This window comes from Semicossyphus pulcher, unplaced genomic scaffold (assembly GCF_022749685.1).
Source record: "Semicossyphus pulcher isolate SPU_LCO1_2020_fin unplaced genomic scaffold, fSemPul1.0.p SCAF_13, whole genome shotgun sequence".
NCBI classification, from domain to species: Eukaryota; Metazoa; Chordata; class Actinopteri; order Labriformes; family Labridae; genus Semicossyphus; species Semicossyphus pulcher.
In genome coordinates, this window is record NW_027211637.1 from 17,572,042 (window position 1) to 17,592,106 (window position 20,065).

General features: G+C 41.4%; 3 protein-coding genes across 3 annotated transcripts; all 3 read left to right on the forward strand.

The window, feature by feature from the left end:
• The first annotated feature begins 1,673 nt into the window (after positions 1 to 1,673).
• On the forward strand, positions 1,674 to 7,919 carry LOC138589591 (cysteine and glycine-rich protein 1-like). The gene is made up of 6 exons (XM_069659955.1): positions 1,674 to 1,987; positions 4,250 to 4,359; positions 5,055 to 5,223; positions 5,306 to 5,435; positions 5,517 to 5,613; positions 7,474 to 7,919. Exons 2-6 carry the CDS (start codon positions 4,251 to 4,253, stop codon positions 7,548 to 7,550), a joined length of 582 nt encoding a protein of 193 aa, XP_069516056.1. The 5' UTR covers positions 1,674 to 1,987; position 4,250; the 3' UTR covers positions 7,551 to 7,919.
• Positions 7,920 to 8,765: 846 nt separating this feature from the next.
• On the forward strand, positions 8,766 to 10,977 carry phlda3 (pleckstrin homology-like domain, family A, member 3). Its single transcript, XM_069660834.1, has 2 exons — positions 8,766 to 9,422; positions 10,453 to 10,977. Exon 1 carries the CDS (start codon positions 8,993 to 8,995, stop codon positions 9,416 to 9,418), a length of 426 nt encoding a protein of 141 aa, XP_069516935.1. The 5' UTR covers positions 8,766 to 8,992; the 3' UTR covers positions 9,419 to 9,422; positions 10,453 to 10,977.
• Positions 10,978 to 17,021: 6,044 nt separating this feature from the next.
• On the forward strand, positions 17,022 to 18,958 carry tnni1a (troponin I type 1a (skeletal, slow)). Its single transcript, XM_069659764.1, has 5 exons — positions 17,022 to 17,078; positions 17,209 to 17,340; positions 17,563 to 17,652; positions 17,763 to 17,939; positions 18,550 to 18,958. Exons 1-5 carry the CDS (start codon positions 17,070 to 17,072, stop codon positions 18,652 to 18,654), a joined length of 513 nt encoding a protein of 170 aa, XP_069515865.1. The 5' UTR covers positions 17,022 to 17,069; the 3' UTR covers positions 18,655 to 18,958.
• The last annotated feature ends 1,107 nt before the right edge of the window (positions 18,959 to 20,065 follow it).

Genomic DNA, 20,065 nt, shown 5'->3' on the forward strand with positions numbered 1-20,065 from the left:
TTTTTCAAAGCCTTTAAAAAAAGTCACCTTAGGCTGTGAGATTGTCTATGAGCTTAAAACCTTACATTCAAACAAACACTAATTTACTGTTTGGTATGTTGGCCTTCTAGCTTTTGTACGAATGTTCAGTACCCACAAACACCACACGGTGGTAGCAGAGGTCAATTATCATCATCCACTCTGCCCTCTCTGTCTGCACTAACAAGCTGCTCTACATTCCATTTATATTAATGCCTTCTCATCCATTAAGCATATCAGACTGACCTTCACCAGATAGTCACCGAAGGTCAATTAAGGTTGTGGTGATGAAGTACAAGGGCTGGAATTACTTTGAGATTGGATCCTATTTACTGTGTAAAAGCAAAACAGGTGATTTATTCAAAGTGATTATCTGTTAAAGGTTACCTCTAAAGAGGATTTACTGGCTTGTAAGATAAATGCAAAGTCTGAAAATCTGAAAGTATATAAGTGAGCTTGAAGGTTATCATCATGTAAATGTTAAAGAAATCTACATGGAAACCAAGGTTAGAAAAAAATGTCTCCAATTCAATTCTCAGGTTTGGATATGAAACAATTGAAGTATATGATCTCTCACAACGCAATTTCAGGAATATGTGCTTTAAAGAGGGGGTATTATGCTGTTTCACATCTTAAGACATTTCAAATGTTACAATGTTGGATGTCCAGTCTAAACGTGGGTGAAGTTTCAAATCTGTAGGTAAAAGTATGTTGGAGTAATCCCCAGGCTTCTCAGCTCAGTCTGCAGGCTGCTGTGAACGCCAGGTTTCACACAGTTTTTTCTACATGCTGCACTTGATGACGTCACAAAAATGTTTATGAGAAATATTGCTGATGTGATAAGGTAGCTGGTTACTATAAATAATCTCTGAAGTCGGAAATTTATATTGGGAAGTTGGTGAGTTCACAACGCAGCCTCAGCAGGCTTCAGAGAGCTGGCCAATCAGAAGAAAGTGGGCTTGTAGGGGCGGGGTTTCTTAAAGGGACAGAGCTGACTGATTTCAGGCAGAGACTGTATGAGGGCCTGCACAGAGCACCAGTGAGTTTTTTTTTAACTGTAAATTATGCTAAGCTACTCCACAGGTATCACAGAGAGAAATATGAAGCTTGAAATTAGCATAATACCCCCTCCTTTAAGGCCAAGACTGTCAACTTTAACTCTGTAAAAGTGCTTCAACAATGCAGGAATTCACCATGTTAAGCAGAGTGGCTGCTTGTAGATCTGAAAATTTCTAACAGTCAGAACATCAGGCCTATTAAATGATTTCATGTGGCTAGCAAGAAATGAGAAAGAGTTCAAAAGGAAAGAGGAGAAAATAATAACATACCACAGATATATGTCTGAACATGTAGCTACAATTATCATCTTACCATTGAACACAGACAAGGAAATGACTAAATGACACCAGCAGTAAAGTGAAAAAGGAGAGGGAGGGAAAAGGTTAACTGTTATGGCAATTGCACTGTCTTAAGTGTTTTATGTCCTAGTGCTATTGGCTCTAATTCTTAGCAGGTATAAAATATAACTGTGCAGGAAATAAAGCTGCTACGTACAAGTTCCCTCCCCATTCACCTCTCTCTCTCTCTCTCTCTCTCTCTCTCTCTCTGTCTCTCTCCCTGTCTCTCTCTTACTCAGCCAGTCAGTCAGTCAGAAACTCCCTTGTTCCTCCACACGCGATACGTGTGCGGACTGAAGCAGCAACAACAAAAGCTCCTCCTTTCCAGCACATCTGGAAAAGTTGAAGAGAGGAGAGGAACATACCAAAAACTCTTTCTGGACAAATCAGGATAAAGTCTTACAGTTGGGTTAATGAGAGAGCTATTGAAGACTACAAGTGCAACTCCTCCACCTAGCTCTGGACTGCTGGTTTCCTGAACACACCCAGGCGCTGCGTTAATGCTACTTTTAACAGGGAGTCAAATATAAACCTGTCTGTCACCATTTAAAGACTGAACCTTGAAGCTGCAGGTGAGTAATGTTGAGCTTCCTGCTCTCTTTTTGCTTCTTTATGTATGTATTTCTCTCTCTAGAATTTGAAGAGGTATCAAAGCATGCAATTTAACTGGTACATCATATGAAACACCAATGTACTGAGCATGCAGCCAGTTCTACTTCATTAAAAAACTTCCTGATTGTACAAAGTTGACACTCCGCACCTCTCAATTCTGAACAACCGTATGTGTCCATACATGTTTAGACATGTACCAGAATACCAGAATAATGTGGAAAGAAGAAGCATGGCTCTGATAACCTTTTCGCCTATTAGTGGAGAATATATTCCCATGCATCCTTAACCCTTTGTGGACAGACTGCTAACTCTGTCAGTCCTGTCACTACCTGTCAGTATCATGACTTCTCCTAATATGTCAGAGCAGCTATTGTTTTGCACAAACCAAAAAACATATGAATGAACTAACTTAATTTGTCTTTTATCGCACCCCTTACCTGTGTTTTTACTCACCTCCTGCCTTACATACTTCGTCCTGGAGCTTGCAGCTGGAGTCTCTTCACATCTTGACCTTCTTTCTGCTCCTTACTGATCGACTGGCCTCCAAAGTTGCCTAAAAACAACAAGAGTTAAAAACTCCTCATTTACCACTTCATGTGAAATTTTCCTAGTTGGGCTGCTGGAAAACTCCAAAATTATATTATTCTACTGATGACGGTACAAAAAAATTCCAGACTCTCATCCAGTTTCCAGGACTTTAAGGTAATTTAGAGAATGCAGGTTGGGGCAGTGAGGCTGCTAATGTGAATTCTTTCCAGCAGAACAACAATAATCAAAGCCTTTCACTTTCCTCTCATTTTCACATCCTAGATTTTTCTGTGTCAGCGTGGTTTCACTGAACCTCACTCGGTTTCACCCTCTGTGGCTCTAGTTTGTGACTTTTCTACAGTATTTGATTGAAATGTTTGCTTCTTAATACAAATCATATGTAACAAAACACACACATATACTGCATGTACATCACTGGGGATACCATTTCACATCCTTTTCCGCAACATCCCATCTTCATCTTTGCCATCAATAATGCCTTTTAAGATTCCACTCTCCTGCCTGAGAAGAATCTCCCAAAATATACTGAAACCGCCCGTGCTTACAGCGTCGGAAAGCCACAGCCCAGCAGCCAAGCTTCGGCTGCTCCACCCATTACGTCACTTGTGTACTACCGTTTAATATCAGGCACTGAGCTCATATTCTCATGGAGTACCATTCTGGTGTCCGCAGTTATGTTAAATTTTGGCTTAAAAGAGAGGCAACTTTGTGTCTTCTTTGGACGAGTCACACGATCATCAACTGTATGTTTTGACTCCAAAAATGGGAAGTGTGTCCACAGATGATAGGAAATGACCCAACACTTTCATATTTTATCTGACCCAGCTCCAGCTGCTTCTTCAATATGTTCCAGGCCGAATAAAACAAACTGAGATTAAGCGGCACAGTCTGCAGCCGTGATGGTAAATGAGACAGACAGACAGTCAGACAGGCAGGGAGTAGACGGTGTTAGTCAGGGGCAGGGAGGTGGGAGGGTTATACGGTCAGGAATGTGGATGTTGAGCAGCGAGAATGGACCGGGAGGGTAAAGTTGGGAGACACACTGGGAAGAAACAAGCGGGATGCCAAATTCTTTAACATCCCAATTACTTTACGACGCATTCAGAGGTCACGTTTTCACATTACTTCCACACTGGCTGTCTGAGAGACTTTCATTTGTAGCAGATTAACAAAAATATTATTTCGTCTTGTTTTTCCTCTGCTGGCTCGCTGTTCCTTTACCAAAGCCACAGAAAACTGGCAGGAGTGAAATTACAGTCTGTGGGCTGGGCTTGACGAGGCCAAAATTATAGGCAACCAAATATGGGTTTCTTACAATGAAAAGTCGTGTACATGTATGTGCATGATGCTTGTGCGAAGGAATTTATTAGATACATTGTTTTTCCATTTAAGGGTTAGTTCCAGACCTAAATTACAGGTTTTTAAACCAGGTCAAAAAAAGAACATTGGATAGTAAGCCTAAAAGAATAAACCTGTAAATGTGTTTAGCCTTCAACTGTCTCCGTCTCTTCCTTTGAACCAAAAGCTCTTCTTCTAAACACAGATAATCACTGGGTCTGGGTTCTGTAAAGGTGCTGTATCTATATGGACAGCTTCTGAACGGCTACGATATGTGATCAGTTATCACAGTGTGTGTCTTTGTGTCCGTGTTCATATTGCATGCATATCTAAAGGATGCCATTTGGAGGAGGAAACAAGTGTGGCCGCTGTCAGAAGACAGTTTACTTTGCAGAAGAGGCGCTCTGTGAGGGGCGGAGCTTCCACAAGTCCTGCTTCCTGTGCAGTGAGTAAACTCTTCCTGTCATTGTCACTGTGGAAACCGCTGAACTTCTGACACTTTTTATAACAATCACACAAGCTATATTAGTATGACTAATTTGAGCTGTTGTTGTGTTGTTTTATTTCACATGCTTATAAGCGTGAAAATCTCCTCTGAAAGTATCTCCTCGTGTGTGAACACTGGTGGTAGTTTGTGAGGCTTGTAAGAGACCCTCATTACATTCTCAGAGGCTGAAACTTGACATTTACTATTAATAAGATTTTACCATTTTACATTTTATCTGTTCCTTTAATTTTTGGAGTTTAACTGCTTATATTGTGTGACATCACACCTTCTATGTTCTTCAATCAGGAAATCAATCTATACCAGCAAAACAAGATAATCCACCTACCTTTTTCCCTATCCTATAATCACACACATGCATCAAAACTATAAAAAAAAATCTAGCAATTTAGAGATTAATTTAAAAAGTATTTCTCTGCTTCCTTGAAAAATATGCAGGCTCATTGGGATCAAAGTTATTTGTGTTCCTGTGTTGTAATCGAACATTCCTGTGATGGAATTTAGACGAGAACATTTTTCTTCAACAGAACTGTTCCATAAAAGGAACGTTAAGAGTCTAACAAAACACATGAGCATGTGCACAAATATGCAAACAATAATATATGTGTGTGTGTGTATGTAATGTGCTTGTGCAGTGGTTTGTGGGAAGAACTTGGACAGCACAACTGTTGCTGTTCATATGGATGAAGTTTACTGCAAGGCGTGCTACGGCAAGAAGTATGGACCAAAGGGCTACGGTTATGGCCAGGGAGCGGGGACCCTCAGCACGGACAAGGGAGAGTCTCTGGGTATTAAACCTGAAGAGTGAGTACCACATTAATACACACTCTTTTTAAATCTCTTTTTGAGGCCTTTATCCACGTTTTGACTCTTTTTTTTCTGTCAGAGCTGCTCCTCATCGTCCTACCTCAAATCAAAACCCATCCAAGCTGGCTCAGAAGTTTGGCGGGTCTGACAAGTGCCCTCGCTGCGGGAAGGCTGTCTACGCTGCTGAGAAAGTGATCGGAGCTGGGAGTGTAAGAAAAACACAAACATGTGCATGCATATGTGTATTTTTTTTTTAAACGTGTTAAATTGGATCTTGTATTAATTTACAGTCATGGCATAAGATTGGATGTTTCACATGTGCAACATGCGGGAAGAGCCTGGAGTCGACCACACTAGCTGACAAGGATGGAGAAATCTATTGCAAAGGTAAAACCATAATGTCTTCACTTCCCACAAATTAAATTTGTTCAAATTAAACGATAGCATACACAATCACACAAAAACAATTTATCGGGTATGGAAGAAGCATCCTCCAACACACATAGAACCTGTATATATTACCTTCTTCAATTGCTTTACGTCTGTATGTCATATTTAACACAAGTCGACCAAGGTCTGCAGCAAAAAGGTTTTTAAGTTTTAAACCCTTATATGACAAGGTTCCTTCTCAGATGTAATTTAGACGAGAGGCCTACAGGTTTCGGCCACTGAGATATCAATTATAACGAAAAATGTATTCAAAGGAAGTTTGACTGTAAAGAAACATTCTGAATCTTGTGTCAGACCTGTTTTCATTGCCGGTCCTGAGCTGTGAAGCCAGGCAGGAAGGCCCCTGTTGATCGTTTCAGGCAGCATTTGTCTGAAAGAGATATGATATTGGTGATGCATTGAACAGTTTGAGCACAACAAACAGTATGACTACTAAAAGAGCAAGATTGATTGATTGAACAAAGGTGGCTATGATTTCAACTCAGTATTTAAATTCTTTAGTGGTATGTCTGACTGACATGTAATAAACCCAAGAATACAGCAGAGGGCACCCTTTGACTAAGGATATTATCAAATACAGAAATTGAGTTGACATCTCTGGTTGCCTGCTTTGACAAGTCAGGTTTAAAAAGGGCCTCGACTTTAGCAGAGGCCTTTTAAAATTTGTGACAACATTCCCTGTTGAAAAAGTTGTGGAGGCCTATGGTAGGCCAGGGCGGGTGATGTCTGAAAATATAGTTTAAAGTTTATTAGAAGGATAAACCCCTTGAGATGAATTATCTCGTTTTCAAGGGGGTCCTACACACAAATAAACAAATGATTCAGTACATGAGGCAAGAAAACACAAAAACACACACACATACAAAAGCTCTCCTAGGCCACTCCCACACTCACTGACCCCCCTCTCTCAAGGCATAGCAATATATATACAGTAGATAATTTTACACACACCCATACAGAGCTATTTATAAATACACATTTGTAAACAGATGACCCATTGGAGAGACATCATTTGAACTTCTCAAGTACAACTAGAAGCAAGAGCTGGTTGTTTGAAGATGATTGAAGAGAGATGCCTCAAAGAGATGAGGTTATAGATCTCATTGAACTGGGCAGATCGTTCCAATCAGATGGAGCTTTAAATTTGAAAGCACAACGCCCAATTTATTTGTGAATTCTAGGGACGAAGAAAAAAGGATATTCAGTATGCCTTAGACTGTATGAAGTTATATGGGATTAAATATTGTTTAAAGTAGGAAGGATAACTGGCAGATGACAAAAACTTATCAGAAGGTGTATTCTATAGCAGTTACGTAGCAGAGTCCTATTGTCACAAATGGTTAAGTGTTTACAAACAACTACAGTTCCTAACAATGTGAATTTTGTGCCTCTCCTGTTTCATCATTACACTCGCCTTAACATGACATGACATGTCAAACCCTGAAAACCACAGGTGTAATTCAGAGTATTAATGATGACTGTACTCCATTCAGTTGAGCTAGCTCCAGGGTATAGCCAAAAATTTTAAATGTCACCTCACTTAAGCTGCCTGTGGAACTTGATTTTAGCTAAAAACCTGAGCATTTCCTGAGCTTAAAGTTAGCTAGCTAACGTTAGCTTGCTAGCTGGCTAATGTTAACCCACTTTATGACGTCAGTAGCACTCTGCGGAGGTCCCACACAGGGCTAATTCTTACAGCTAGCTAGCATTTACCTTGTGTGGGACTGGCTTGCAAAGACATGATTTTGGTACAATAACGTTGCAAGGGTTGTGACATTACCTTTTTTTCCCCAACAGGCTGTTACGGCAAAAACTTTGGTCCTAAAGGATTTGGGTACGGACTGGGAGCCGGGGCTCTCGCGCATACTCAGTAGAGGCCACTTTGTTGACAGTTTTCAAAGATGCTGCACTTCTGCCTTCTTCCTGCAGAGGGCAGACTGTTGATAGTAAACATGCGCCTGACAGAAACATGCTTGATGATAAAGTTACATTTTTAATCTTACAGGGAAAATATTAATGCCACCTACGTTTTGTATAGACAAATGGTGATTTCTAGTTAATTCTGATACATAATACATTAATACATTAATACATTAATACTAAACCATTACCCTATTGCACTATCTGCTCTAACTTTCATCATCCTTTTCTTTGGCAGATTTTTCTCTGCAAATGTTAAAGAACAAATGCTGCTTTTTATGTATTGTGCAAACAGTGTGATAATAAATACAATTGGAAGACAATGAGTTTGTGTTTTTGTAATTGGTGCAAAGATTACATAACTAACATTAGTGAAACTATGTTATTGTAGTGTGTGTGTGTGTGTGTGTGTGTGTGTGTGTGTGTGTGTGTGTGTGTGTGTGTGTGTTGTAGTGTAAGGAACTAGTTCAGAGGATGACGTGCTGTGTTTAAGTTTCAAGAAATGACATATGCTCATAGTAATCATTCCTGTCATATCATTGCACTGACACATCTCACTGCTGAGACGATAGGTCCAGTAGCTTCAGAAAGGTAGGGGAATCACAGCCTCACTCCACCCACAGAGCTCAAATGTCAATTTATCGTCAAGGATGTGAAGAATGACAAAGCGTTTTAAAGGCCATAGTTCAGCTTTCCTTCAGGGGAGGTTAATAACATTACAGTGAAATTTGAGTCTCCTCTAAATTTGTTATCCTTTTCTGTATCTGATCAACAAAAACATTGTTCTTGTATCCACCCTTTGCCCTCCATTCAGCTTGACATTCATACTTTAAATGTTATTTAACTCACCTTTATTTATTATTGTTCTCTCAGTTTATTTATTCAGACAGGTGTGTATCAGATTTTTCCAAACAGGTGACCCAAGTGGGAGGTGGTTGAACCCACCCATCTAATGTTTGATTCTGTTACACGCAAACATCAGTGTGCAACAGTGTGCCATAAAAGCCAACTGCCTATGTGCACTCACTGGCACACACAAACACACACACACACACACACACACACACAAGCAGCCCATAACTCGTCACCAGAGGGGGCGTGGCGCTAGTGTAAGTGGAAGAAGGTCCACAGAGGAGCCGGGCATGTTCAAACATATCCAGGCGGTCCAGCCTACAAGTCTGCGCAGCGTGCTGTCATTACGCACGGCTTGCGAAGGAATATATGACAACGATAGAATCTGCTATCAGTACTAATGCCTTAGATCAAAGAGGTGTGTTCTACTGAGGAACACTTGACACATGTACAGTTATATTATAGATGTGTATTGAATGGGTTTATCATTGCTAAAGACTTCCTAAGTTTGGGCTCTGTTTGAAGACTCCGGCTCAGCGTGGCCATGTCTCTCCCGGCCAAAGTGATGAGAGACGGGCTGCTGGAGAAGCGCAGCAGCGGGCTCCTCCAGCTGTGGAAGAAAAAGCGCTGCGTGCTCACAGAGGAAGGACTGCGTTTACACAACTGCAAAGGCTCCGGTGGTGGTGATGCTCCCAGCTCAGCGTGGAGCTCCAAAGCCAAGGAGCTCCGCTTTGAGCGCATGGCCACAGTGGACTGCGTGGAGTACAAGCGAGGGCTGGTGTACTTCACAGTGGTCATGGCCACGGGGAAGGAGATTGACTTTCGGTGTGCACAGGAAGGCACGGCGTGGAACGCGGAGATTGCTTTGGCGCTGGTGCGCTATAAGAATCTGCAGGCCGTGCAAACAGGGAGGAACAGGCACCTGTCCAGTGCACACCTTGGGAGCACCGGGGAGGATGAGGAGCTGTAACCTGGTAAGCATTCCTCCTATGAAGCTGGAATTAGGCTATCTTAGAAATGAAATAGAATATGGCGATCTACATTAATGTTACCTAATTAAACTGAAATATGAATCATGTCAGGTTCACTCCTACTTACAAATTGGTGTCACTGACAGACAAACACAGATCAAAGCATCACTTGAGCACCTCATGGGTAAAGGTATCAATGCCATAAATTGCTGTGCTTCTCAACCACTTGTCATCAAAGACCCAAAAGTCTCCAACAAGTCCAGCAGCCGACTCCAGTGTTAATCCCCCCTGCTGTGGTGGTTGATGGGGTGCTAATGGTAACAAGCTGGTGCAGTGATTGGATGGAATGAAAACATTCAGACTCTTGGGGCTTAGGTGGCACAAGGCTGAGAGCCACTTAAAATCTCAAGCTTAGAGTGTGCTAAAGATTATTTACAAGAACCAATTTAGTACTTAGATGTTCCACAGTTGAGTCCAAAGTCATGTCAGTTCTTCCTTACTATGGTCACTGCCGGCCTCCACTGCTACACAGTCTTCCTAAGACACTATTACTTGACTTGAGGACATAATTACGATGCAATGTGAGCCTCCAAAATAACATCTGCCCGCCTCTCCCTCACAAGGCAGCCAAGTATTTTTAAACGCAACCACACACACAGACATAAACACACAGCCCACTCTTGTGCATTTCACTAACAGGAAGACAATTTGGCATTCAGGCTGTTTTTTTCAGCTTATAGGACACAATCAGTGCAACCACATGACACCGATACTTCACCGATCTGATCACTGAAGTCTCAAATGTTCATGAACTGAGTGTGTAAGTCTGAACTATGAGCTCACGGTCCAGGAATCCACAGCCAAGCTTCCTTAAGAGAGCTGCAGAAGTCAAGCGCCCAAATTAACTTAGTAGCTGTGGTAACAGTGTAATATAACTCACTACAAGGCACTTAAACAGAATCCCATCAGCTGCCACTGTGTCAAATATATTAAGTAACAATAAAATATTTAAAACGTTCTTTGCTTTCATCAGGCTTCCTTCTTTTTGGGATTGAACCAATCAGAGTGGAGAAGAGGTGAGGACGCCAGATTCATCGGCAAACCATGATGGGATGTACAGTACAGCCATCGGAGAGTATGGATTAAAGGACAGGACAACACAGACACACTTCCCGTCCTCCTGTTGGAACCTTTACAAGATGTCATATAAATCATAGGAATGTGATACACTGTCAGTACAGATGGTGTTTTCCTGTCATGATGACCTCATTGCTTGAGGTCACCGCAGAGGCCGCCACATGAGGAAAATATGGCGCTTTTTTTGCAAAGAAACGGTTGCTGGGACACTGTTTATCCTTGTGCCTTTAAATGTATATTGTATTTTGGATATCATTTCCAGACGTCTTCTCACGCTGGTGAAACTGGAGTCACTTTGTTTTTGCAGACTTGCTTTTTTTATGCTTTTTAAATCGCTTTGTAAACTTAACAGATCTGCATGTTTTTCCAAAGCTTAACATGAAGTATACTGCTCATATCATTGCACATTGTATTCTATATATTTGCTTAAACCATGTACAGTATTACACCTTTAAATAAATGTTTTCCAGTAATCGTAAAGTGTTGGAATACGTTTAACTTTACGACAGTATTTTATTTGTCTGGGATATATAATGTCTTTAAGTACAAAACAGTCAGCTGTGATTAATTTAAGGTTCCGACCATTAATTGCTTCGCTCATCTGTTTCCAGTTGTGCTGTAACCTTGCTGCTACAGCCTCTGGAAAACACACACACGCTCACTGTGGCATTGCTCTCCTGCTCTTGCGTGAATGCTGAAGTCAGGACACCTTTTGTTCTGAGCCGTGTGGAGGACTAATGAGAAGCACAGTGAGCCTGAGGCATGTGCACAAACACACATCCACCCACACATATTCACCTACTGAGGCTTACGTGAACACACACACACACACACACACACACCCAGCATGAAATTCAGCAAGGCCTCAGCATCAGGAGACTCTCGTTAGCCAGGGCGAGCATATATTGTTCATTCAAGCATCTTTTGTGTGTGTGTGTGTGTGTGTGTCAAGAATATGGCTGCCTGTGTGTGTGTAAGCGGGCCTCAGTGCAGGTCAAGAATAAAGGCTTGATTGTGTAGCGACTTCTCTCATTACTGTGGAAAACCCCAAAGCTAGCCACACCGCATGAGTCAGCAAAGCACCAGGAACACTGCAGAGAGCGGAGACACCCAGTGATGGATCGTTGGTCAAAATCAGCGAGTTTAGTGGTTCAGTGTGTGGGCAGGTGTAAATACACAGAATACGAGCAAGTTTGTGCACTCAGTGGTGGTTATTATGTGCAATATGTCTTTAAATCCGAACCGCTCCTGAGTGTGTGAGTGCTCACACTACTCAGAGGAATGTCCTGTCTAAACATCACAACCTCTGTCCAGGGTATCTGGTTTTCCCAGCAGATAAACACACACATATAGTTATCTGTAATTTCATAAACCAAACTCTAGGCCTCAGGATGATGTTTGCCTTATGTTGAGCGCCATGTTATGACAATAGAACATTCAGCTGATTAGTTAATCAGTGCTTGTAGAAACAGACAGAATATCTGTACTTACTACTTAGAAAAGGACTCCAGATTAGGTCAGATTGTTTTACAGGAAACATTTGTCATTGCAAGTTTTACCAAGTGGAGCCGCTGCTGCTGTGTGCTTGTTAAACCACTAGAGGTCAGTCTCCCTCCAGTTGAGTGAAGAGAACGTCTGTGTTTGGCTCTGTTATGTGTGTATGGGGGGCTCCTCTGTGGTTTGTACATCAAAGTGTTTATGTAGTTCAGACTCAGAGTTGTTTTATCTTATCGTCTTGTGTATATAACATATTTTTGTTTTTGTGTGCAGTATAATTTAGGTTTATATTCTCCGCGTCACATACTTTATCACATACGGATTCCAGTAAACGCTGTACAAACACAAAATACTATATCACTGTCTGAAATGTGTTCTTTTTCTAGATGGTTGATGTTGGACAGTATTCTGTGAGCCTCTCAATTTTTTATTTGCACGATGCCCACAACATCCTCTTGGCAAGCTAAAGGCATTTTTTTTACTTTAGCTTTGACGTGTGAAGCCTAAAGCCAAAAAAAGCAAGAAATTAGGCATCAGAATTACAGTTAAACAAATCTTGAGAAAAAGAAACCAGCAGAAGTAAAGAATACGCGTACTACTTTAATAGAACAATATCAATTTAAATTGTACCAGTATGAAAGGCTGTATCATTCATGGTAGTGACTTAAACACATGCATTGTTAGAGAACCACAATGGTATGAAAATTATGACGACGCAGGAACACACCTGTTACCATATAAACGTATTAACTGTGATTACGTTGTGTGTGTCGGTGAGACACTTTGCAAGCAGGCCTATTAGCGATGCCATTTCTGTCTTCTAAGTTTTCATGCTAAGGCTACAGGTTACAAACTGTGGCATGGACTCTGGTTTTGCCTGTCAAGAATATCTGTCTGAGATGGTTAACACAAGCCAAAAAATCCCAAGGGCCTCCGTGCGACTATGTCCCAGCCTTTTGATGTCCCCTTCGAGGTTATGGTGTGGGTAAACAAGTCTACAGCCGTGCCAGCAGCTCTCTGAGGCTGCACTGGAAACAGAATACTTTGAGCTAAATGCTAATGTCAGCGTGCTAACATGCTCACATGGCACTGAATAATTTCATGTCTGTGTTTAGCCAGTCGCTTTAATGTTTGCTATGTTAACCTTCTTAGTTTAGCTTGTGTACTAACATTTGCTAATTAGCGCTAAACAAACAGTGGCTGATGGGACGCAGCGTGTGAGTGTCATTACTCTTGTCTGTACTTTGGCTTTGCTTAGTTTGTGTGTATTTTGTCATAAACCCAAATATTGGGCACATCTAAATATTGACCTGATGGTTGTACAAGAGGAAAACTGAGGTGATAGTCACAGTCATTAGGATCATTTGGGCAACATGAATGTCAAAAATGTGCTTTTTAAAAGGTATATAGACAGAAAACAAAACCTGATGATAGTGCTAAAGGAAAAGCCCCGGGATCACCACTGGGACTTTTTTTCTAGAGATGATTAATGTCTGTTCAAATTTTCATGGCATGCTATACAATAGCTGTCAATATATTTGAGTCTGGACCAAAGTGCTGCACTTTGTAGCCATCCCTTGAGCCACGCTTATAGTGTGTCTAAAAATACTGCCTAACAACAAAGAGGCTTAGGTGTTGTCACTCTCACTTTCCTCCAGCTCTTCTAACTATGTATGAGCTCTTTTTCCCTCCCATATTTTATTAAGTCTCAGTTCCCTTCCTTGTCTATCTTTGACCAGCAACATCATAAAAACGTATGCCTGTAGTTCATCATCTCACTCGTGTTCACCTTCCTGTCGTGCGGGGCCAAAGCTCCAGGGCTCTAACTGCTGGTTATAAAGAATCTTCTGAGAGACAAATGGACAGAGCAAGATTAGGCAGAAAGAGAGATGGAGTTGACTAATAATAGCCTCCACTAACAAAAGAGAAAGAGAGAGCCAGACAATGAGGGGGGTGCGGTGGTTAAATAGGGGGGACACCAAATCGTTGGCCCCATCTCTGAACTGTCCATCCTGCCTCTGCTGCTGTCGCATCTCTCTGCTTCTCCTGCGTCTGACACTGGTAAGGTGCCTTCATGGTGTGGTCTGTAAAGCATATAAGATGTGATGTTAGGCCTTTTCCTCCCTTCTGTAAATATACTGTACAGAAACTGAATGAATGAATAGATATAAATTTGTCTTTGATTGTTGGAAATCGGCCGTAAAGACTCTGCATCTAATGGTTTAAGTTGCCTTTAGAAAGTTCTTGAAGAACTGCAGATTTCATGTTCTTAAACCAGTGCAGAGGGATTTTAGCAAAGATCTCGAGTGCTATAAAGTGTTTTAATGTCATTTTGCCTCCTTTTTAGGGCTGTTGCTGCACACAAACCACAACTAAAATAATGAAATAATACAAATTAGTCGGTTTTAATCTGTAGCCAAAGCAGCTCTTTTTCAAATCCGAGTCTGACGTGAACTTTCCAAAGCACCTCAGGCTATTTCTCCCAAATTGCCAACTTGGCTGCACCACAGAGGCTCATACGCATCCATGAGTTACTGTGGGTAAATCTCTAATCCAGGCTGGGCACCCTAGAGCACAATCACCCTCCACAGCTGTCTATCAGATGTCCCCTGGTCTATTTGGGGAGACAGGCCACTCTAAATTCCTCTCCCCGAGATAATCCTGAGGAGAAAGATGGGGATAGGAGGCGGGAGGGATGGATGAGGGATGGCTATCAGTCTGGAATTTTCCTAATCCGCTGGAGCAGCCCGTCACCCCATCACCCAGGGAGGTCTTAGGTGGCGTCATTCTCGACTGGAACAGGCTAATAAAATGAGAGAGGGATGAAAAAGAGAGAAAGGGTGAGATGAGGTGAGACATAGAAGGGTGAGTGCTGGGAATCGTTTGTTGATTTGTTAAAGGGCAGAAGGGCAAGAAGCTGAGGGAGAAGCTAATGCGATGACAGAAGTGTAAACAACACAATAGAAGTGAGTTGACAAGACTAAAAACAGTCTCTCATGCTCGCCCGCTTTGTATTGTGGAGGTTACAAGTCTCAGAAAACTAAAAAAATTATATATATTTACATTAATACCATCCTTTGGTTGATGGACCAGTGACAACATTTTTGCCTGATTATTTTAACTGTTTATCCTCTTCTTTTAGGAGTCCTGTAAAGTAATAATCTCGAAGATTTAAGTTAAATAAATGTCTGTTAAGTCACTGTCTATCGCCGAATGAGGTAACACAATGGTGATTGAGCCTATGGCCCACTGATGAAAGCAATTGCTATTGCAGTATATCATATTATTAAGGATTGGATGTCTGTGGCGATAGTCGTGGAAAACATCACAAGCGGTGCCCAGTTAGTGACGCGCTTTCCATCACCCAGCAGTGGTTGGTCTGCCGGAGAGGGTAGGCGGAGCTAAGCGGCTGCTTTTCCCGTCTCTGCAAGTGTTGCGAGTAAACAGTAATCTACTATGGCTGAACAAACAAAGAAAAGATTGATGACTACAGATACAACTTCAAAAATAAGTGAAAATCCAAAGAAAAAGAAACACATTCGACACTCCGATGAAGGCAAACAGTCTAAAAAGGAAAGCTACCGTCAGCGAGGAAAATCAAGAGTAACAACCGGAGCCAACTGTGGACGCCTGGTTATCTAGTTATTACTTTGATAAATGCTGTTCAGTGTATATAAATTACATTGGGGTTTAAAACCATTTTCTTTAACTATCTATTTCACTCAGTAAGAGTGTTGGGGAAGATACAACCAAGCTACCAATAACTTCACACTATAAAAAGTCGAACTTCAGCCAAACTACCCAGGAGAGAAATCTTGTTGGTTCATTCAAGTTACTTAGTAAGGAAAAACACTTAAAAATGGCAATGTTATAATAAAGTCACATGCCCGCAAAAAAGACACTCAAATTAGTTTATTGCAAAATGTTACATCTATTTTATTTTCTTATTTATAACAATAGTGATTCTTCCTTAGGCTGAGATCCAGGACAACTCTCTCCTGGATCTCAGCCTGTTCTGGCAGAATAGTCAAAGCTGGTCCATTACAATGAAGAAATTGGTGACATAAAAATAAATGATTCTTTTGTTTGTATAGCTCAAAATAGTTTGTAGTTTCAGAAGTTAACAAGCAGTTTACCTCCATGAATAACGATGGAAGTATGAATGTAGTTTAACTACCAGCAGATGCTACAATGTAGTTCAACGACTAGTTTAATTAAATGACCTTCACTAGTGCACAACACTGGTTATCTTTAGCATATAGCTAACTTTTTAAACTTTGTTAAATTGCTAAATAGCTTTTATATACACTCAACATGTGGTGTTTAATCTAAATCAATATGTGGATGTACTTTTCTTATTTAAATTGTACTTTAAATTAAGGTGAGTATACCCATAATATTTCCACGTATCCACAAGCAACAAGGCTACATGAACTTGGAACAGTCGTCAGTGCCTTGATGTGTGATTTGGGCAAACTTACCATGTAACTCTCTCCAAAGTCTTAGGCTCCCTTTCTTACCAGTTCATGTTGAATGATGGTTTTTGTACGATAATGCTCTCAAAGAGTCCTTTGTTTTACTGATCCTTCAAAGGCAGAGGCCGTGCTTCTGTAAAGTGTGACAATCAAGCGTCAACAAAGCATTAGCAAGAAGAGCTGATGAGCAAACATTAACAACTGTTCAGCGTGTGTTTGTTCCTAATCTCTTCTGTCTCTGTCTCCAGAGAGATCTTATCAGCAGGATGCCTGAGCACGTGTGAGTGTCCTTATTATAGATCAAGTTATCATTAACGCACACACATAAAAGACAACATCTATATTTCTGAGCTTTGTTAATGAATTATATTTGCTGTTTTAATTTATTTTCTTTGTATCATGTCCATTTTTTTCCAGGCAAGAGGTAAGACCATTCATCATTCAGATTTTAAGCTGCAAATAATTAGATATTAGTTGTGTTTAATGTCCTGAAATATGTTCTATTCAGAGGAAACCAAAGATCTCAGCCTCAAGGAAGCTGATGCTGAAGGTAAGATCAATGTAATATATGTGTTTGACCACAGGGGAGCAGCAGAGGTCATATTCTATACAGTATAATACTGATGCAGACTCTACGCATAAACTTAGCCACCTGTATTACCTTCCCATGTTTTGCACAGAGTCTGATGGTTGCAAAGGCCAAGGAGGAGTTGGAACAGGAGATCCTGGTTAAAGAGGATGAGAAACACAAGTACCTGTCAGAGAGAGCTCCTCCTCTGCACACCAGCGGCATGAGCCTCGCTCAGCTACAGGTAACCCATCCGAAAAACCCCACACATTATCCCACATTCTTCCCATTCTTCGCTCCTTCCACCGGCCTCCTGGTAACTTAAATCTTATAATCTCCCATTTTATAATAAAAGCAATAAACCCCAAAGTATTTACTCCTAATTTAGCTAATTTAGGAATTAGGGTGCCTTCATATTCCCTGCTCCACAGTGTAATCTAAATTCCTTTTGTTTGTGTGTGTATAGGATCTCTGCAAAGAGCTCCACGCCAAGATAGATGTAGTGGATGAGGAGCGATATGACATAGAAGCCAAAGTCACGCTCAACACACGCGAGGTAAAACTGCCTAAACATATTTCAGTGTGCAGAACTGTAAATCTAAACATCCTTATTAATGTGACACATGCAGCAGAACTCCACCTTTAAATTCTCCGTCCTTGTTGCAGATTAAAGACCTGAACATCAAGGTGTTGGACCTCAGGGGGAAATTCAAGAGGCCTAATCTTCGTCGTGTTCGAGTCTCTGCTGACGCCATCCTCCGCTCCCTGCTCGGCTCCAAGCACAAAGTGTCCATGGACCTCCGGGCCAACCTCAAGTCTGTCAAGAAAGAGGACACTGAGAAGGTGTGTGCAGGGGGGAATAAAAGAAACACACACTCATATTTATTTACACACAATCCAACCAGCCCAAGCAAGCTGTGCACCTTCCTTAGGCCAAGCGTGCAAAGTGGCAACCGTGCAGTTTCAGACGCACATGATGTCATCGCTTGCAGTGCCATGGAACACCTGGGAAGTGTGTTCATGTGTGTGTGTGTGAAGGGTGTGTTTGAGATACTGATCAGTAGGCCAGCGCAGGGCGGCAACCATATGTGTGTGTGTGTGTGTAAGAGGAGGTACGGTACACAGGACAATGATCCCATTGTACACAGAAGAGAAGCTTTTGTAGCCGGTGCTGCTCACTGGTCAGTGTGTGTGTGTGTGTGTGTGTGTGTGTGTGTGTGTGCATTTGAGGATTAGTAAGTTCCGATGTGAAACCAGTTATACTTGTACGTTTATACAGTATTCTCATTGGGGATTCCCAGGTGACAACACAGGCCTTAAAGGCTCAGACAATACTGATAATAGGAGGTTTTTTAACCTGCTCTACTTCACGGCCTCTATAAAAACAAAACAACAAAGACTCCTCTCATTCATCCAAACCAGCTCTTACACCGTCTTATGTTTCTGTGTGCAGAAGAGGCCAGTGGAGGACAGTGACTGGAGGAAGAACGTGGAGGCCATGTCAGGGATGGAGGGAAGGAAGAAGATGTTCGATGCCGCTAAGGGTCCTGCCCAGTGAACCCAGAAGGTGCTTCTGAATCGGTTTTGTTTTGATCTGTGGTCTTTTACATTTCAGTCTGATGCTGTCACTGTTTATGCTCCTGCCATTGAGGTGAGAGGATGTCAACTTACTCCCAAACTGAAGCGATCAGCTTGCTGTTTAAAAAGATGATGTTAAAAAAAACTCTTTCAATCTGCCGTCTTGATGTTCTTGCTCTAAGATAAACTCTAAGCATTGCCTGTAGTTTTGTGAACTGTAACAAAAGGATTTGCACATTTACCGCTGGATTTACATTAAACTGTGTCAACAATAAAACACATAATTGAGCAAATTTCTCTGAACTTTTTTCTGTTCAAATGTGTCTGCAATAAATCATTTAAAGGAACAAGTGGGGATCTTTACCTCACTAAGAATGCTGTCTTCACTTTGTGCAAGCTTCATTTGTCAGATATACAGCAAAGTTCAGACCTTACAGAACTGCTCCACCGCCATGCTCTCTCCCGCAGCCTCCGCTCCTCCGATGCAAACCTCCTTTCTCCGCCACTCAGTACCAGGCACCGAACCTGGGGTGACAGAGCATTCTCCATAGCTGCCCCCTCCCTCTGGAACTCTCTACCCCAACACATCCGAGACTGGACCGACCTGACTTCTGCTTTTAACCTCTGATGGCGATTTATTTTCTCATAGAACCTCGTATTGTGTTTCTTTTTTTCTGTTATTATTCTGTTTCCTTAGTTGTTTTTAATTATGTAAAGTGACTTTGAGTACCATGAAAAGCGCTATACAAATAAAATGTATTATTATTATTATTATGAAAGTTACCACTGCTCCAATTTCAAGATGATCCTGAGGTATGTGAATTACTTCTGCAAGAGGACTGTGCACTAAATCAAACATGATTTTTCCCTTTCAAGATTGGGGTTGAGTTTAAAAGCGTACGCCTGCCAGGCCTCAACCTTTGCGTAGACAGAAATATCTCAACAACTGTTGAATGGATTACTGTGGTAATTTGTATTGACATTCATATCCCACTCAGGATTAACTGTAATCACTTTGGTGATCCCATGACTTTTCATGTAGCGCCATCATCGGGTCAAAATGTCAATCTGTCCAATATTTTGGATGACGACCAAATGCACGTTTAACTAATGACATTCCCATCTGCCCCAGCTGTACTCTGTGTTTGGTGCTAATTAGCAAATGCTAGCATGGGACAAAAGACAACCCATCAAGCGTCCAGCGTCTGCTTTTATTTTACTGAAATGTAAAAATGAAACATCTTGACAAACCTAAACTCAAAAGCATGTACCTCTTACACAGAAGCATTTAAGAGAGCAAACTTCTGCCAGCTGCCCATGCCAGCATCCTGTGCCAGGTTGTAAAACAGCCTTCTTTAGCTGCTGTCTGTTTTGCATGCTCATAAAGCATG